Source organism: Schistocerca serialis, chromosome 2, assembly GCF_023864345.2.
Source record: "Schistocerca serialis cubense isolate TAMUIC-IGC-003099 chromosome 2, iqSchSeri2.2, whole genome shotgun sequence".
Taxonomy (NCBI): Eukaryota; Metazoa; Arthropoda; class Insecta; order Orthoptera; family Acrididae; genus Schistocerca; species Schistocerca serialis.
Genome location: NC_064639.1, coordinates 462,457,733 through 462,477,520, shown reverse-complemented (window position 1 = coordinate 462,477,520; position 19,788 = coordinate 462,457,733). Strand labels below are relative to the sequence as shown.

At 37.9% G+C, this 19,788-nt stretch overlaps 1 protein-coding gene across 3 annotated transcripts in view; it reads right to left on the bottom strand.

The window, feature by feature from the left end:
- LOC126457362 (protein timeless) overlaps positions 1 to 19,788 on the bottom strand; it is a 374,910-nt gene that overhangs the window by 131,719 nt on the left and 223,403 nt on the right. For all 3 annotated transcript variants that reach the window (XM_050093600.1, XM_050093599.1, XM_050093601.1), the window contains 6 exons: positions 11,758 to 11,913; positions 9,357 to 9,408; positions 9,130 to 9,272; positions 8,421 to 8,599; positions 2,143 to 2,268; positions 1,545 to 1,781 (listed from right to left, as the gene is read on the bottom strand). In XM_050093600.1, coding sequence (XP_049949557.1) covers positions 1,545 to 1,781; positions 2,143 to 2,268; positions 8,421 to 8,599; positions 9,130 to 9,272; positions 9,357 to 9,408; positions 11,758 to 11,913 — 893 coding nt within the window. The remainder of the gene's footprint in view (positions 1 to 1,544; positions 1,782 to 2,142; positions 2,269 to 8,420; positions 8,600 to 9,129; positions 9,273 to 9,356; positions 9,409 to 11,757; positions 11,914 to 19,788) is intronic.

Sequence of the window (19,788 nt, the reverse complement as noted above, 5' to 3'; positions counted from 1 at the left end):
CAATCAAGCAATGGCACCTGTCCCTTAAGCTACACTCGTATCATGACACTAACTGGATGACAACTCTCCTAATAGTTCTCCTCGATCTGATGAACATGTGCAAAACAGTCATAAACTCACTGTTAGCAGAACTTGTTTATGGTGAAGCATTATGCCTCCAACGAGAATTTATTGATGCACATTCTCTGCAGCCATCTGGTCAAAACCAACCAGAATTTACACATTGTCTAAGGGACCATATTGCTCACATTCATCTTCACAAAGCTTTCAGGCATGGCGTGCCACCCAGTTACATCCATCATGATATAAGTAGTTGCTCTCATATAATAATGGATAGTGTGAAATCTTCATTATAAACGCCTTATACTGGTCCACACTGTGTTTTAAGAAGAGGTGTGCAGGCATTGGATACTGCAGGAAATGGCAAGACCACAACCATTTCTTTCAATTGCGTCAAGCCCACTTACATCTTCCAGGATGCACTAGCAGCTGAAGCACAAGAGACAACCTCATCTCCCAGTACCAGCATCAGTACTGCAGGTGCAACAACTGCCCAATGTAGAACTGCAACCAGAGCTCATAACTTGATATGGACATTTTGTGCACTTTCCTGCATGTTTTCTTAACGATGCTCTATTTCCAACAAGTGGCTGATGTATTGTCAGAGTGCCATCATGTGCTATGTGTGTTGTTGTCACAGTTGTCAGATTTAATTATTCAGCAGCCACTGACTCTGTTCGCAGCAGCAGTGACAGTTTATTTTTTGAATTTTCGTAGGACCTACTTCTCGCATTGTAATGTGTACATGGTTATGGAGTCTTCCCCGTTACGAGCTGCTGCTTATCATTCAGGGACAGTTCTCCTTCCCAGTATCACATCTCCTAATCTGTTCATTGCTCATAGCTATTATATGTTGGATGTATTTATTCTGTTATTTAAATGTCCTACTTTTCATAGATCAAGGAGTGATTTTTCAAGCACTATCACTCAGCTTACTAAATACATGCTGTTCTTATGTTGGATAACTCTAATATAAGTTGCACCAAATTACCTTTTAAAAAAAACTGTAAATAAATTTTTGTGTTTAGATGATTGTACTGTACAGTGAGTGAGTGACAACATTTTGTGTTGTGAAACAATAATCTTCTATTCTGTTCCATTCTATTGAGCTATGAGTTTATGTTATTTGCCAGATTATGCTTCTCTTCTAGACTGCAGGCCTATTTGGTACCTTTTTAGCCAGTTCACATAGCTGAAGTGTATGCATGTGAGTGCGCACGCATGCACGCGCGTGCCCACACACACACACACACACACACACACACACTAAGCAGTGTCCACACGTGAGTTTATGCTTAGCCTCTGGCTTTGACAAAGAATTGATCTTGTTCAAATTAAAATAGCATTTTTCTTCCATACAATTACAGTAAGTGATTTCACACTGAAATATGCTCTGTATAAAATCTGTGATCAAAATTGTCAGAATTAAAGAGTTATTACAGTTGAATTGATTAAATTTTTTATTAATCATAATGTGCACTTACTTAACATGTTCCAACTCCAATTCCAATTGTGCTGCAAATTTCAGGAAGTATGTAATTAGCCAAAAGAAGTGTGATGTATCAACTTGTATGCACTGTTTAGGTGAGAGAAGCTGTATAAATAATTCTTGCACCAAGCATCCATATCCTTTTAAAAGGAAATCCACTGTAAATTCCTTTAGGAGATTGGAGATATCTTCATCTGTAGGAGTATGATGAAGTAGTGCTTTCATATTCATTCTGAAAAGTCAATGTACAATTATAATAAAAATATAAATGCAATGCATTTCATAAGCATCAGATGCAAGCCACTGAAAACAGGAAATTGGGCCTCATTATTTCTGGTAACTTGGAATTAGCATGTCTCATAAACTATTATAATCTCTTGCTGGTATAGAATACAGTTAACAAAAATTGCTAGACTATCAATAGAATATTCTTTGAACAAAAATTCTGCTTGTTAGATCCAAATATCGATGATTTATTTCTGTTGAGTATGTATTAATAAATAACAAGCAATAATCATAAACAGGTGACAATCTATAGTAGAGAAATCCAATACAAGTATGTTCAACTATAACATAGGAAGTCTGCAACTCACATGTTTGTTTTACTTCTTTTTACCAGCTTCTTTCTTCTCCATTCTTTCTGATCTACCTTCATCAGTTGTGCTGGTTTGGAATTATACCATAACTTTTGCATTGAATGTAGTTTCTGATGTACTGGTCTGACACAAAAAAATATAAACCTATTAGGCACATACACCAAAGGTAACTTTTCAAGTGACTGAGAATCATCAAATACATAAATTTCTAAGATGAAAGTTATGCCGTAATGATGCATTCACAAATGACTGAATATTTATCATGTCATTTATTTTTATAGCTCTATCACACATTTGATGCAGTTTTATGGAATATAAGCTCATCAGAAATTGAGTAGCAGGATCGGGCCAGATTTTGGGATTCTTACATTGATATGCCAATACATTTACTTCCTAATGGTATTTTCAGTTAATTATAACTTGAATCTAGGAAGAAATGTAAATCTGACAACCACAATAATAGACACAAAATAATTTCAATTAAGTAATTGTTCCCTGTCTAGGTTTCAAAAAGAGTTTTATATTCTGACCTCTTTAACAGGTGGCTGGCGGGTGTCAGGCCACAAACTGGAAACTCCAAATACTCAAAATTGAAGTAAAAGGGTACATTATTAACTACTTCTTTTGTATTTTATTAGAACATCGGAACTTATGGATGTACATTCTAGCTAATGCTACATTTAAACATGAAACACACTTTAACTTTATCACAGTATGGACAGCTCACAGTGTTCTGTGTAAAGTTACATATGTATTTAGTTTGAGAATCACATGAACATTATAAGAGGAGGATCAACTGATGTTTAGAAGGTAATTGACTTTTTTATTATATTTGATTGTTCTTATGCTTTACAGGTGTTGCTTGTAGTGGTTGATTCTACTTAGTAATGTACAATGGCTTTTGATCTGATGAGAAATTGGTTACAGATATATATATGTTATATGTGTGATAATGCAATTTTGTTGCTTGGGTTTCAGCTATCAGTATATTTCTACAAAAAAAGCAAAATAGTAATTTTGGAAAAATTAAGCAGTTCTCAATTATGTCATTGAGGATCAAACAGCACAGTTTGGTCAATGAGAATGGGGGTGGATTCACTTCCAGGATAAGGTATTTAGTTTGTCATTCCTGCATCCTTTTAGTTAGACAGGATGAAACCAATTATCAGCAAGGTCTCCAATACCATAACATCTTAACTTCTCTAGGAGAATACTATGAACAGCACAATCTAATGCATATGACAAATCACAGAATATAACAGCTGGCAATATTTTGTGTTATTTAAATTTCCTATATTCTGATTTGTGAATTGAAAAATAGCATTTTATGTGGAGAGATCCTTTTGGCATCCAAATTGGGGCTTAATAAGTTTCTTAGTTTGAAGGAGATTTTTTCATGGTTCTTGCATACATAATATTTTCCACTACCTTCAAGAAGGAGCTAAGTATTGTGATTTTTTAATAATTATTAATATCTCACTACCTTTCTTGTAAAGGGGACTGATGATGATAAATTTCAGTCTGTCTGGAAAAATCCTCTGTGACAGTATTTTACTGCATTTGTGACTGTATATATGTGAAAATAGGATTTCGGTACTTTACTTGGGCTATTGTCAACTCAATGAAAGTTTTTGATTTTGAGGAAGTTAATTACATTCATATCAAATATGGGTAATGCAGGAGTAGGTTTAATAATGAATAAAAAAATAGGAGTGAGGGTAAGCTACTACAAACAGCATAGTGAACGAATTATTGTGGCCAAGATAGACACGAAGCCCACACCTACTACAGTAGTACAAGTTTATATGCCAACTAGCTCTGCAGATGATGAAGAAATTGATGAAATGTATGATGAGATAAAAGAAATTAGTCAGGTAGTGAAGGGAGACGAAAATTTAATAGTCATGGGTGACTGGAATTCGACAGTAGGAAAAGGAAGAGAAGGAAACGTAGTAGGCGAATATGGATTGGGGCTAAGAAATGAAAGAGGAAGCCGCCTTACTGCTAATAATACAGTATTTTCTCTTTTATATCAGGGAATTTATCAAGAAATCTAATTTCGAAGTCATTAAGGGAAATAAATTTCTGTTAGTGTGACATCCACAATTGTTATGTAAGTTTCATAATTGAAACTTCAGCTATAGTTGTACAAAATTTGTATTATTTACATCTTGCACAACCTAATTTCTGGGTCTCCGCCCAGGCGCAACAGTAAATTAAAAGTGAAACTTTTGTGTGAACAGTAAAATCCATGAAAAGCTTCCAGTAGTACAAAAGCAAGATAGGAGGAAAAACCAACAAATTTTATTAAATGAACAAAATAAATTCAATTAGCATAGATTCGGCCAGTTATTGGATGAGGTCTTGTAAATAAACATTCGAAACATAATTTCAACTATCTGCCATATTATCCTAGCAGAAATATTATTCAAACTGTATTTTTTGCTATATTTTGGGAACATATTTGTAATGGTATTTTTAAAGATGTATTTCGACAGCTACTGCTATATAATGAAATTTTGCCCAGTCCAGTGCAGAAATGACCTGTCAATATACACGCCCATAAAAGTGATAACTGAATGTGGAATAATCCTAGAGAATTTTTGTGTCCTGGGTATACACATTTGGTGCCATGTACAGAGTGTCTCAAACCTTTTGGATCAAACTGAAACAGGTGTTAATGTGTTCACAACCAGTTATATTGAGACAGGGAATCAACAATTCGAAATGCACTTTATTGTGTTATGGACATACACAGGGCACAACAACAAAGCTCATAGTGATTGTTCAAAGTGACTATCACCGTCTCTATGTGTGTACTGCAACAGGCCATGCAATTCTGGCACTCTCTCATGAAGATTCTGGGTGTCTATTGTACACTGGAATAGGCAGCAGATGATAAACAGCATACATCCCTGAGCACCAAACAATCATACTGTACACAACTTGGCTCACAGCACGTGTGTCATGTGACAACTGCAAGCATGACACTGGCACATTAACCTGAGCCACATGATCACCATTATCCCTGGTGTCAGTTGTCCATTGCATCAGACAGCTTGTGATATGTTCATAGTGAAATGTGTTAGCTTGTACAGTGCATGATGTGTAGTCAAAGATGGTACATAACTTATTGATAGAGTTGGCAGACATGCGTTTAATGTATGGTGTGACATGATGTAGTGCCCACAGAGCAACAGAAACACAGAAAACGTTTTCCCAACAGGTGTTGTCTTAATTGGAAGATGTTTATCTCCATGGATATCAAATTACGAGAGACAGGGTCATTCACACTGCAGAGAGCTGGATAAGGTTTTCACCTGAGATATGCCTGAAAATCAGACTTGGAGAAGATGGTGTTGGATCATGTAGCCAACCACCCAGCAATAAGCATCTGTCAACTTACACACAAAATGTACACTTCAAAGGGCACAGTGTGGAGAGCACTAGTGGAATAGGTATTAAACCCTTATCAAAAAAGAACATGTGCAAACACTAGAACCAACATATTCTGAGCCCAGCATACATTTCTGTGAATGGATTATCTACTGCAGTGCTGTAGTGCTGAACTTCATACAGCTTGTATTGTTCATGGAAGAGGCCTCATTCACCCATGATGATTTCAACAACAGCAACAGCCATATCTGGAGTGAGGACAATCCCCATGCCACACACATCGGTGATCACCAACAACAATTCTCTGTCAATGTACGGGTAGACACTGTCGAGGATCACCTAACAGGACCTTATTTTCTGCCTATGCATCTGATTGGTCCATGTTATCTGGTGTTCTTAAGATATGTGCTGCCACAGTTCTTGGAGAGCATATCCCTTGTTGTCTGTGAAAGGATGTGTTTTCAACATTACAGTGCACCTGCCCACTTCAATGTTAATGTCCATGAGTGCCTGAACAACATATACATTCATCACTGGACTGGCAGAGGTCTTATCCCGTGGCCAGCGTGATAACTGGATCTCACTTCTCTGGACTTCTTGCTCTGTGGTTAAGTCAAGACACCAGTGAAAGAAACACTGTAGAAATGGATAAAGACCTGCTTGCTAGGGTCCATGCTGCATGAACCCTAGTACAACAGACAGCAGGAATCTTTGAGAGAGTGCATTACAACTTCATGTGCTGTTGCCGAGTATGCATTATGACTAGTGGTCATCACTTTGAACAATTACTATGAGCTAGGCTGTTGTTAACTGGTGTACACTGTGTATATTCATAACATAGTAAATATGCATTTCTGAGCATTGGTTTCCTATCTCAGTGTCTGAACATAATTGGATGTGGACCCATTGTCACATGTTTCAATTTGATCCAAAAGATTTAAGACACCCTGTATTTCCAGAAACCCACCAATGACTTGTCATATCCATCCTACACAGAATCTGGAGTGTATTGCATTCCAAAGGTGGACCAACACATTATTAAACAGGTGGTCATAATGTTTTGGCTCATCAGTGTGTGTGTGTGTGTGTGTGTGTGTGTGTGTTGGTTGGTGGGTGGGTAGCTGTGGGTGGGTATGTGTGAATTGCCTCATTGTTTCCTTTAGTTTCTTTACACTCTTACTTTTTCATCTTTCCTCTCTCTTTCTATCAAGTTCTACTCTCTCTGGTGAGTCATATCCTCCCCCTTTTCATCTTTGTTCCACTCCTCCTCACAACAGGCGAGTCCCTCTCATCCTGAGGTCTGAATTATCTGCCCTTTGTTTTCAACCTTCTCTCAAACAAGGAACTATTAGTTTCAAAAATTAGGACAGTGAATGTATTTTTATATGTGCCTGTCAGTGGTAGAGACATTTCTCCTGAATAAAAGTGCTGGTCAGTATTTCTATCTCACAATTTTAAAATCAAAATCTAAGTAGGTCAAGGATGGCACCACACAAGTACTTATAAACTCCTTGTACTACCGATTGCCTTTCCAGCGTTCACAGCCATTAGAGTTTCAGTCTGAAATGTAATTCTGCCCATTGACATGACCTTGATAAGTTGATAAGATTTTGAAGATATTTGCATTTTATATTCTTTCTTTGTGGCTGTTGTTATTTGCATTGGAGGAGCATGTTGCATAGGCAAAAATTACTACTTTCTAGGAAGTTGATGCTACTGTCATTGTAAATACTTATCAGAACAGGGCTGCTTTCTACCCAGGTAAATATTATAGATGTTATTTTGTAAGACTTTTTATGATGACGAGCAAGAAGCGTACCTAATCATCATAGCAAAATCTAGGTAATTTACAACCAAAATTAAAATTCCAACCATTCGGCTGATCATTAAATTGAAATATTGTATGTAGTGCTCTACACTTAATGTACTTCCAAAAATAAAATGGAATACCAGTTAAAAAATCTCTTGTTTTCCACAGTCACAGTTATACTAGAAATAACAGTGTTTTGCTTTGTATTTCTGATTGTTGTAATATCAGCATTACTGCATCTGATCTTAACAATGCAGGAAAAGGCAGATTGCTACCTACCACAAAAAATACATGTTAAGTTGCAGACAGGCACAATTAAAAGACACTTACATAAAGCTTTTGGCCATATCCTTCATCAGCAAAAGAGAAACACACACTAGTCACACACACAAGCATGCACATCTCATGCACACATGACTGCCAGCTCTACCATCTTGGGCTGGAATACAACTGTCACGTGGGATGCAAGCCGAGATGCTGGAGTGGGTGGTCATGTGTTCACGAGGTGCATTTGCTTGTGTGCATGAATGGCACGTGTTTCCCCTTTTGCTGATGAACGCTATGGCCAAAAGCTTTGTGAAAGTATCTTTTAATCGCACCTGTCTGCAACTTAACATGTCTTCTTTACGGTAAGTAGCAATCTGTCTTTCCCTACTTTGTTGTTATTCCTATCTGGAGTTTCCATTGTTTGATTTTGCATCCAGTCCTAGTCATTCAGTCATAAATGATCAAGGATTTTCGTTGACACCACTACTCCATTACACTTTCATCACAGTGGCAGAGAACTGTCATTAATATCAAAATATATTCTATATTATATAAAATATGAACATTATCTCAAGATGCACCTCTCAAGTTTGAAACCTGTGAAACATACAGTTTGGATAAATAAGAGTACATTCTGTAATAATTACTGGTTGCTGTTTTAATTTCATTAAGAGATTATCTTTTTTTCACTTTAACATTATCCAATAATGCCAGTTTTCAATGAGTTAATATCACAATATCTACATTTAGTAGGTAATTATGTAAAATCCACTTGTAAACCAAAAATTATAATGACTCACACCTTTTAAATTGTGGTCTGTCATCATCATTGCTGGAAGTTGACACAGAACCTTGATTTTCCACCTGAGTACCATATCCATAGTCTGAAAGCTCTGATGCTGATGGACAATCTTTTCTAAGATTGTTGGATGTATCCATAGACCAGCTGTTGGGACTATGTTGTGTGTGAAGTGCACCTGACTGGGAAAGATCCATTTTGATAACTCATTGCAGAAACCTCCTTAACAACACTATTTATTTAGCTCAACTGAAAGGTATGGCCACATTAAGGGGGATAACAACATGTGGAAAGCAACAAAAATGCTGTAATGTCCCAAAATGAGTCTAACATAACAGTGCAAAACACAAAGAGATAAAATTCAGTGTGCTTTAGTCTGGCCCAACTTTTAATTGTGCTCTCATTTTAGGTATGTGTAATAACTGAAAACTATGTACGTTATATTAAATATTACAGTTTTGCACATTTCAAAAGATATCCATGACGAGAGAGAGGTAGTTGGTGCAATGTGAAAAGATGTACAGGACTAGAGACAAAAGTCTTACAAATGTATTTTCTTAAGAAAAACAGTGAAACAATAATGACACTGAAATAATATCCACTGAGGAAGAGATAATATATCCGATGTGACCATATTACAGGCAAATAAGTGACAAAAAATAAAGGTGAATATATTTTCCAGATAACAAATATGAAACAGTAATATCATTACCTTCTGTTCAGTGGCTGTTGAGTGAGATGGAGTGACTTCTTCAGAATCACTCCGATGTTTTTTTTTATTGAAGGTTTTGCCTACACTTGGTTTTCTATTTGGTCGCATTGGGGTTTGAGGCTTACGTTGGATTTCAACTGTATCTGTGCAGAAAATGTTTATTTTATTTTCACATGGAAATTACAGTTAAAAGAAGAAGTCTTACAGGAATTCCATTTGGAACTTACTTTTTCTGTTTGCTTTGTTTGCTTCACAGTGAGATGTTTTTCTATAAGAATGCTGCAATTGGAAACATATAATTTTTTATAAATTTGGTTATATCTATTAAATGTCTCAAAAATCATTGACTAATTTCCAAGTACCCTTATTAACAAGCAACATTACTAACAACTATTTCAGCATTACAAAAATTACCAAAATTTGCATTAAACATCTTATTCTCTACACTGCCGGATTCCAATCTGAGTACCCTGTATTTAAATATTGTTATGAGAGGGTGCTAAACTACTGCATAAAACGGAACAGTTTTTTATTTTTAAAATCATGCCTCTAAATGTAACAAATGTGTACTGAGACATTGCCATAATGTGTAACACTTTTTGTGCATAAAATAGAAAAGTCTTTTAATTTATCACAGATGTACACTTTTCAGAAAAATAATTCTGTTTATGAACAACTTATGAGACAGTAAAACATTACTTACTATGCCCACAACATAAATTGGCACTTCGTGCCAGAGCTGCTGAGAGTGGACTACCTTTGTGTATCAGGAAACATCTGAAATCATGTTGTGCCTGTGTTTTCACAGAAGCGTAGGTGATAATACAAGAAAAGAACAACTGTTTAAATGATTTTATATTGCCAAAACTGAAATCTTGTGACTGCAAATTACAAAATACCACTGTAAAATGCTATTTCAGACATTATTGTTTACTAGCTAATGTTGGCAGAAACATGTCAGCACTGACTGACACTAATTCTTCTGCTCTCAACACCCCTCACACAAAATGCCAAGTTATATTGAACATATAGCATATTGCTGTGGGACTCATAAATATAAAAATAGGCAAAACTTTTCACTCTCATAATTTTTAAAACTCTCTCATAAACACATGGAGAAAAACAGGAAAAAATGGAAGGGTATATTGCAGAAAAGAAAATGAAAAGTTGTGTGTGTTGATGGTGTTGTTGTTGTTGTTGTTGTGGTCTTCAGTCCTGAGACTGGTTTGATGCAGCTCTCCATGCTACTCTATCTTGTGCAAGCTTCTTCATCTCCCAGTACCTACTGCAACCTACATCCTTCTGAATCTGCTTAGTGTATTCATCTCTTGGTCTCCCTCTACGATTTTTACCCTCCATGCTGCCCTCCAATGCTAAATTTGTGATCCCTTGATGCCTCAAAACATGTCCTACCAACCGATCCCTTCTTCTAGTCAAGTTGTGCCACAAACTTCTCTTCTCACCAATCCTATTCAATACCTCCTCATTAGTTACGTGATCTACCCACCTTATCTTCAGCATTCTTCTGTAGCACCACATTTCGAAAGCATGTTGATGGTACTTGAATTTAAAAGTAACAATATTTGTAACAGCTAATATTAAAGTCTTTAGCATAGGGTATAGTGGAAATACCAAAAAAATAAAAGCAGGAAGAATGTGACAAAAAATGGCTTCAGCTGAACAGGAAATAGCAGACAAGAACCAATTAAAAATAAATTTCATTAAATATGTTTTTACAAGTCAAACTTTATTTATTTTCTTTATTGGTCAAGCAGAGGCAGAAAGACAAAGGATGGGAATGAAGAAACCATGAGAGAAGTTTCACATTCATTAACGAGTCCACCTGCTCCTAATTAATGTTTGCATCTCCTCTTTCTGCAATTCTCTTCAAAATGTTTATCTTTTTCTCTGTCCCAATTTACACTTCAAACTTCATTAATAACAATAACAATAATTTTTTTTTCTATTTCTTTCACTCATTTCTCATAGCCTCTTCAACAAATTCTGCTCCCACATTGTGTTTTTACATAACCTTGTAACATTTGCACCAAGCAATTTTATTCAGGTAAAGCTCTCATCCCTGACTTATATGTTGTCCAGGCTTAGCTTATGTGTTGACAGTTTTCCTGATTTAGGGTTTACAACTTCTTTTTGTTTCAACAAAAAATTTTATTTTTTCCTATTTCCCATCCTCCCCAACCCTCCTCTCTACCTCTACCCCCCCCCCCCCCCCCTCTCTCTCTCTCTCTCTCTCTCTCTCTCTCTCTCTCTCTCTCTCTCTCTCTCCCCCTCACATGCACACACACACACACACACACACACACACACACACACACAATTATGTACAAATTATTTTAGAAAGTTCCATATGTTAGAAATTGAGTATTAATTCTTTCATATTTTTAATCTGACATCTTGATTCAATCATTCCAGCTTAACAATACATAGGTACATATGTACCCCTGTAGATAACATAATTTTAATATATAGTGTTGCAGGAAATATGTGTTATTTCTATTTGCAATACCTGAAATAAATAATTTTACTCAGTAAGTTGGCTCTCACTCCTCCATCAGTGATACTGACAATTTATTATAAAAATTAGTGTATTTAGCATATATGGTATACCTGTTTTGAGGGATGTTGTTCATTTGTATTTTGTTTCATTTCACCAGTGCCACAGTGATTAGTGAGTGATTTCTCATAATTGTTACCACCATTGTCTGAGGAATCAGATGTTGGGTCTGACGTTACCATAGTTGAAGAGTCTTCTGCACCTTGATCCTGCACAAATATTAGAGTTACAAGCAATTATATACAAATTTTCTTCTTCTTTTTTCAATAAATCATTGAACAAAATAAAAACAATTACACAACATGTAAGAATTAATTGTCAGACCAAATGAACTGAATGAGTATCCTGACCTTCTGATATCAAAGAATCTGCTTTTAAAATTGGAATATAAATAACGTTGTGAATAAAGATAACCACTCAGTATATAGCAGTATTATTAAGCAGTGTAACATTGCAACTCAGCTTATGAACTGGTATTTATCTTCAGAGCGCGCGGGCGCGCGCACGCACGCACGCACACACACACACACACACACACACACACACACACACACACAGATAGAGAGAGAGAGAGAGAGAGAGATGGAGAGGTTAGGGGGGAGGGTGGGGGGAGATATTTTCCAAAGCTGCAGCCCAACATATCCAGTCAGTCCACAGGTCCAGTATAATGTAACTCTCTTTAGTTCCACTGAGCAACAGCTCCATTATACAGTGAGTGGTTTCTTTACACATTTTATTGTCTATATTCCATATCAGAAATCCTAGTCACTTAATGGTGTTAGTCATCAAGTTAATCAGATGACTAAGAGGAAAAATGTAATCTGAAAGCCAATAAATGCAAACAATACGTTTGAAACTCTAGTGTTAGAATCTAAACTGTTTCTGAGACATTTTACCAGCAGTTTATTGCTGTTTAGGGCTTTTATTTGAACAGACAGCACTACTGAGGATGTCCACACTTACACTGCATTTCACAACATAGGTACAAGATTGCATTTCACAACACAGGTGTCAAGTTCTATCTCGTGTTTGTGGCAGCATGTCTCGAATATTACCAAACTTAAGTTTTATTTATTGCAATTTTTGATTGCACAGGGATTTCATGTAGGGCTCTGAATTCATATACTGTACATAATTAATTATCTAAATCAAGGACTATAAATTAGCACTGCATAGGTATTTCTAGTTTCACAGTTTGTCTATAAGGGTTCATATGCAAGTTCACTGATTAAAGATACTGTAGGGTGGCTAGCTCTCGATCAGAAAGGTCACACAATGCCTGCACAGTATTACTAAGCCTGCTTTATTGTTTAATGCTATGATATCTGCACAACAAGCATTTGACAATGAGGTACGAGATAGCTAGACATTGTCAGAACCTACAACCAGTTGAGGATAGTTACCTAGAGGACAGTGACCCTGAGGACAGTTGCCTCTCAACTTCCAAAATTAATTCTGTTTCACCACCACACCCTCGCATGGTAGTGTCGCATAGATCAGTTGTTTGTAGTAAAACCTTCACACTCTTGGTAGCTGATACACTTGAGGAGCATGGAGAACAATGTTGCTCCTGTTCCAGTGAGGTAGCATTCTTGAAGCTGCACTTCCTCAATGTTGTCACTGAATACCCTTAGTTTTAAACTGAGTAACTCGTATGCTAAATGCCACATACAGCAAACCAGAAGTCAGTGACCATATCACGATGTGCAATGCTTGATATGCAACAAGCAGGGCAGCCTAGTGGCAGTTTGCATGAGCCAGTGCATCACATCATGACAAGGCAGAACAGTGGTCAATTGCATAGTGTTGTAGACCATTTCAGAAGTGATAGCACTGACCAAGCTTCTGCTCTGCCTCACTATTAACATTGTGCGTGTGCTATTCCAAATTGACACCAGGGCTGCAGTGTCAATCAGTAATATGGACACATTGGGGTGCAGCTATCTTGGCGGCAAATTGGCACTTATAATAAAGAATCTATACCCCTACAAGGATAGCCACTGCTTCAAAAAAGGTGTAGAAATGCAGCTGATTGCACTGATTTTTTAGGATTCTGTGGTGTAACAGTGCACCCACATTTCATCACAGGTCACAATCCACTGCAAAACATGTTCCCCTTTGGTTTGGTGGCATGTCAGTAGCTGTTTGCACACCTCAAAATGACAAAATTTGTGCTCTGTGGTGAGAAGATGAGGTACCCACCTTGTGGAAAGTTTTTTAAATCCAAGGTTATCAGTAATTATCACCTAAGCACTACCAAATCTTACGCCAACCTCAGTAGCAATTTCAGCAACTGTTATTCAGCCATTATCTTCAATAAGCTGGATAACAATGCAAATGTTCTCCTCAGTCTTGCAGGTCCTCAAGCAATGTCAACTTTTCCTTACCCTTGTAAAAATTGTGCTGTAAAATTTTTAAAAAATTTGGATGGTTTTATGCCCTCTGTTGTGAGAAACTTGATTAAAATGCATTGTGCAACAGATAACGCCACCTCTTGCTCTGATGTTGCGATACTGACTAAAGTAACGGTATGACAATGTTCTACTAGCTGTGGAGAATGATCACTGGAAACAAAAGCAACAATGAGAAGATATCGTGAGACTCCCCACTTACGAAATGACATGTAAAACTAAATTTCAGTTTGTATTTGATTCACCCTCATAGGAGCAGTAAAAGACGGACCTCGATCTTTCACAGGTGTGAGGGTAATCGCTTCAATAACAGTGAAGGGGCCATGCCAACAGTCATTGTTCATAAACCATCTGAAGCCATTAGAAAATGTGGCGATTTTAAGGCCAACATCAATGCCCAGTAACAGACAAACTGCTAACAAATTTACCAGGTGGTCACTACTTTCTAATATCAATCTCTCACATACAAGGGTAAGTCAATTATTATCTGCAAAGAAGTTATAAAATTTTATTGTAATCAAATAGGAAACTTACAAGAACATCATTTTATGACATAATTTTCTTGCATTTCAACGCACTTGGTCCATCATTGTACAAGCTTCCTGATGCCCTCATAAAAGAAGGTCTCAGTTGAGCTGCGAGCCAGGAATGCATTGCTTCTTTCACTGCTTCGTCCGATACAAATTGACAGCCCCTTAATGCCTGTTTGAATGGACCAAACAAGTGATAGTCAGAAGGGGAAAGATCGGGACTGTATGGAGGATGATCCAGTACTTCAAATTTGAGTTTCTGGAGCATTTCAGCAGTGTGGGCAGCAGTATGCAGACGGGCATTGTTGTGCAACAATACAACACCTTTTGACAGTAATCCTCGGTGTTTGCTTCAAATTGCAGGCTTTAGCATCTCACTGTAACATATACTGTTTACTGTTGTGCCCCTTTCCCCAAATGTTCCAGTACTGGACCTTGTGTGTCCCAAAAAACCGTAAGCATAAGTTTTCCTGCGGACAGTTGAGTGTTGAACTTTTTCTTGCACGGCGAATTTGGATGTTTCCATTCCATACTCTGCCGTTTACTCTCCGGCTCGTAATGATGGCTCCATGTTTTGTCATCAGTTATAATCCTGTCTAAGAAGTTGTCCCTTTCATTGCCATAGCAATCCAAATGTTTTTTGCAGATGTCCAAGCGCATTTGTTTATGCAATTGTGGGAGTTATTTGGGACCCATATTGCACAATCTTTATGAAACTTAAGTCTGTTCTGGATGATTTCCTAGGCAGAACCATGACTAATTTGCATGTGATGTACCACTTCATCAATAGTTAATCGTCTGTCTAAGAGAATCATTTCATGTGAACATTCAATGGTTTCTTCATTTGTGGCAATAAACAGTCGTCCGGCTCCTTCACTGTACGTAACACTTGTGTGACCATTTTGGAATTTTTCAATCCATTCGTAGACACTCCACTGTGGCAAAACACTGTTCCCGTACTGTACCAAAGACTCGGCCCCTGATACGCCTTCCGATCACAAAAAACATATCACTGAACATTGGTCTCCTTTGGTGCAAATAGACAGCAGAGCAGACATGATTAACAGCACGGCAGCAATAACAAAACAAACCTGGCAGCTTGAAAATTGCAAAGATATACCAACAAATAAACAAAGCATGCGTGATCAACATAAAACGACAGTACTACCAAAATAAACAGAAATATAACTTAATTGCGGATAATAACTGACTTACCTTCGTACATATCTACAGTTACCCTTGGATGCTGACATACAAGTTATCCTTGTAATAAACATTCATATTGGATTATACCAATACAACTGATTACCATCAATGTCACAAGAGCGCCAGCAATCTTATGATGGTTTTTGCAACAGCTCTTGCTCACTATTCAGCAGTGTGTTAACAATTTATGTGACATAATCATGATAAGAACCATGAGGAAGCAACACCTTTACAGTTTACCTGCTTTGTTTGATAGGCTCCAGACTCACAGTCTTAAGTGTAGATTAGATAAGTGCACTTTCTTTAAACCTCATGTAAAATAAACAGAACATATATTAAGTACAGACGGTCTTTGACCAATGTCAGATCATCTGGAGGCATAAAACAAACTGCCATTTTCCCATAATCTTAAAGAACTCCAAACGGTTCTCATCATCATCATTTAAGACTGATTATGCCTTTCAGCGTTCAGTCTGGAGCATAGTCCCCCTTATAAAATTCCTCCATGATCCCCAATTCAGTGCTAACATTGGTGCCTCTTCTGATGTTAACCCTATTATTTCAAAATCATTCTTAACCAAATCCAGCTACCTTCTCCTTGGTCTACCCCGACTCCTCCTACCCTCTACTGCTGAACCCATGAGTCTCTTGGGTAACCTTGCTTCTCGCATGCATGTAACATGACCCCACCATCTAAGCCTGTTCGCCCTGACTGCTACATCTATAGAGTTCATTCCCAGTTTTTCTTTGATTTCCTCACTGTGGCCACCCTCCTGCCATTGTTCCCATCTACTAGTACCTACAATCATCCCAGCTACTTTAATATCCGTAACCTCAACCTTATTGATAAGGTAACCTGAATCCTACCCAGCTTTCGCTCCCATACAACAAAGTTGGTCAAAAGATTGAACGGTGCACAGATAATTTAGTCTTGGTACTGACTTCCTTCTTGCAGAAGAGAGTAGATCGTAGACGAGTGCTCACTGCATTAGCTTTGCTACACCTCGCTTCCAGTTCTTTCACTATGTTGCCATCCTGTGAGAATATGCATCCTAAGTACTTGAAACCGTCCACCTGTTCTAACTTTGTTCCTCCTATTTGGCACTCAATCCGTTTATATCTCTTTCCATATGATATTACCTTCTTTTTGGAGATGCTAATCTTCATACCATAGTCCTTACATTTCTGATCTAGCTCTGAAATATTACTTTGCAAACTTTCAATCGAGTTTGCCATCACAAATAAGTCATCCGCATATGCAAGACTGCTTATTTTGTGTTCACATATCTTAATCTCACCCAGCCACTCTATTGTTTTCAACATATGATCCATAAATAATATGAACAACAGTGGAGACAGGTTGCAGCTTTGTCTTACCGCTGTGACTACTCTGAACCATGAACTCAATTTACCGTCAACTCTAACTGCTGCCTGACTATCTATGTAAAGACCTTTAATTGCTTGCAAAAGTTTGCCTCCTATTCCATAATCTCATAGAACAGACAATAACTTCCTCCTAGGAACCCGGTCATATGCCTTTTCTAGATCTATAATGCATAGATACAATTCACTGTTCCACTCGTAGCACTTCTCCATTATTTGCCATAAGCTAAAGATCTGGTCCTGACAACCTCTAAGAGAACTAAACCCACACTGATTTTCATCCAATTTGTCCTCAACTAATACTCGCACTTTCCTTTCAACAATAACTGAGAAGATTTTACCCACAACGCTGATTAAAGAGATACCTCTGTAGTTGTTACTATCTTTTCTGTTTCCATGTTTAAAGATTGGTGTGATTACTGCTTTCATCCAGTCTGATGGAACCTGTCCCAACTCCCACGCCATTTCAATTATCCTGTGTAGCCATTTAAGACCTGACATTCCACTGTATTTGATGAGTTCCAACTTAATTTCATCCACCCCAGCCGTTTTATTGCACTGCAATCTATTGACCATTTTCCCCACTTCCTCAAATGTGATCATATTTCCATCATCATTCCTATCCCATTGTACATCGAAATCTGAAACATTACTGATCGTATTTTCACCTACATTGAGCAACTCTTCAAAATATCCCCTCCATCTGCCCAAGGCATCAACAGGATTCACCAGTAATTTTCCTGACCTGTCCAAAATATTTGTCATTTCCTTCTTACCTCCCTTTCGAAGACTGCTAATTGCACTCCAGAATGGTTTTCCAGCAGCTTGACCATAAGTCTCCAACCTGTTTCCAAAGTCTTCCCAAGATTTCTTCTTGGATGCTGCAATTATCTGTTTGGCTTTGTTTCTTTCTTCAACGTAACTTTCTCTCTCTACCTGAGTTCTAGTATGTAGCCATTTTTGATACGCCTTCTTTTTCCTTTTACAGGCTGCCTTGACTGTGTCATTCCACCCAGCTGTTCGCTTCATCCTACCTTTACACACTACTGTTCCAAGACATTCTTTAGCCACTTCTAGTACTGTGTCCCTGTACCTTGTCCATTCCTTTCCCAATGACTGTAATTGACTACATTCAACTAACTGGTACCTTTCTAAGATCACTGTTATGTACTTGTGCCTGATTTCCTTATCCTGAAGTTTCTCCACTCTTATCCTCCTACATATGGACCTGACCTCCTGCACTTTCGGCGTCACAATTCCAATTTCACTGCAGATCAAATAGTGATCAGTGTCATCAAAGAATCCCCTGAATACATGTGTGTCCCTCACAGCCTTCCTGAATTCCTGATCTGTTATTACATAGTCAATGACAGATCTGGCTCCGCTGCCTTCCCAAGTATACCAGTGAATGTTCTTATGTTTAAAAAACGAGTTTGTGATTACTAAGCCCATACTGGTACAGAAATCCAAGAGTTGTTTCCCATTCCTGTTAGCTTCCATATCCTCTCCAAATTTACCCATAACCTTTTCATACCCTTCTGTTCGATTTCCAATCCTGGCATTAAAATCACCAATGAGCAGAACACTGTCCCTGTCCTTTACTCTAACAACTACATCACTGAGTGCGTCATAAAAACTATCCATCTTATCTTGATCTGTCCCTTCACAATGTGAATGTACTGACACAATCCTAATTTTCTTGCTTGACACTATCAAGTCTATCCACATCAGTCATTCGTTTACATACCTTATTGCAACTACGCTGGGTTCCATTTCTTTCCTGATGTAAAGCCCTACACCCCACTGTGCTATTCCTACTTTGACTCCTGACAGTTAGGCCTTGTATTCTCCCACTTCCTCTTATTTCTCAGCCCTTACCCGAATGTCACTAACAGCTAAAACGTCCAACCCCATCTTACTTGCAGCCTCTGCCAGCTCTACCTTCTTCCCAGAGTAGCCCCCATTGATATTAATAGCTCCCCATCTCGTTACCATTCGTTTGCCGAGCCGTATCTTAGGAGTCCCTGGTTTATCAATTAGAGGTGGGACTGCGTCACCACCAAAGGTCTGAGGCATTTTGCTCTGATTGTTGCCAGCATCATATTTAAAGTACCAGGGAAGCAGGTTGCTAACCTTACTTGCCCCGGATCCCATTGAGTTTTACCCCTAATGGTTGAGGAACTAACCGGTGGATTTGCCGTCTGAGCACAAAGGTGACCACGACTCCGAATATGTCCGAGATGCCCAGCCTTATTCCAAAGTAACTGGTATCCCGACTGTCAGGACCACTTACTTGGCCACTCATACGTTGCCCATGATGCATGAACTAGGACATGACAACAGGAACCCACACCATGAACTTTCCTAAGGAAAATAAATTATTATGGAAAATTCATATCCAAGTAGGCCTATATTTGTCATCCTCTAAATTTGTGTGTGGTCTGTCAGCTGCCAGAGAACCTTTGCTACCTGAAAAAAGAGTGCCTCAAACCTGTCTTTCTTTATTGATGTTTATGCCCAAAATATGGATTATGTTGACCTCCGACACATCACA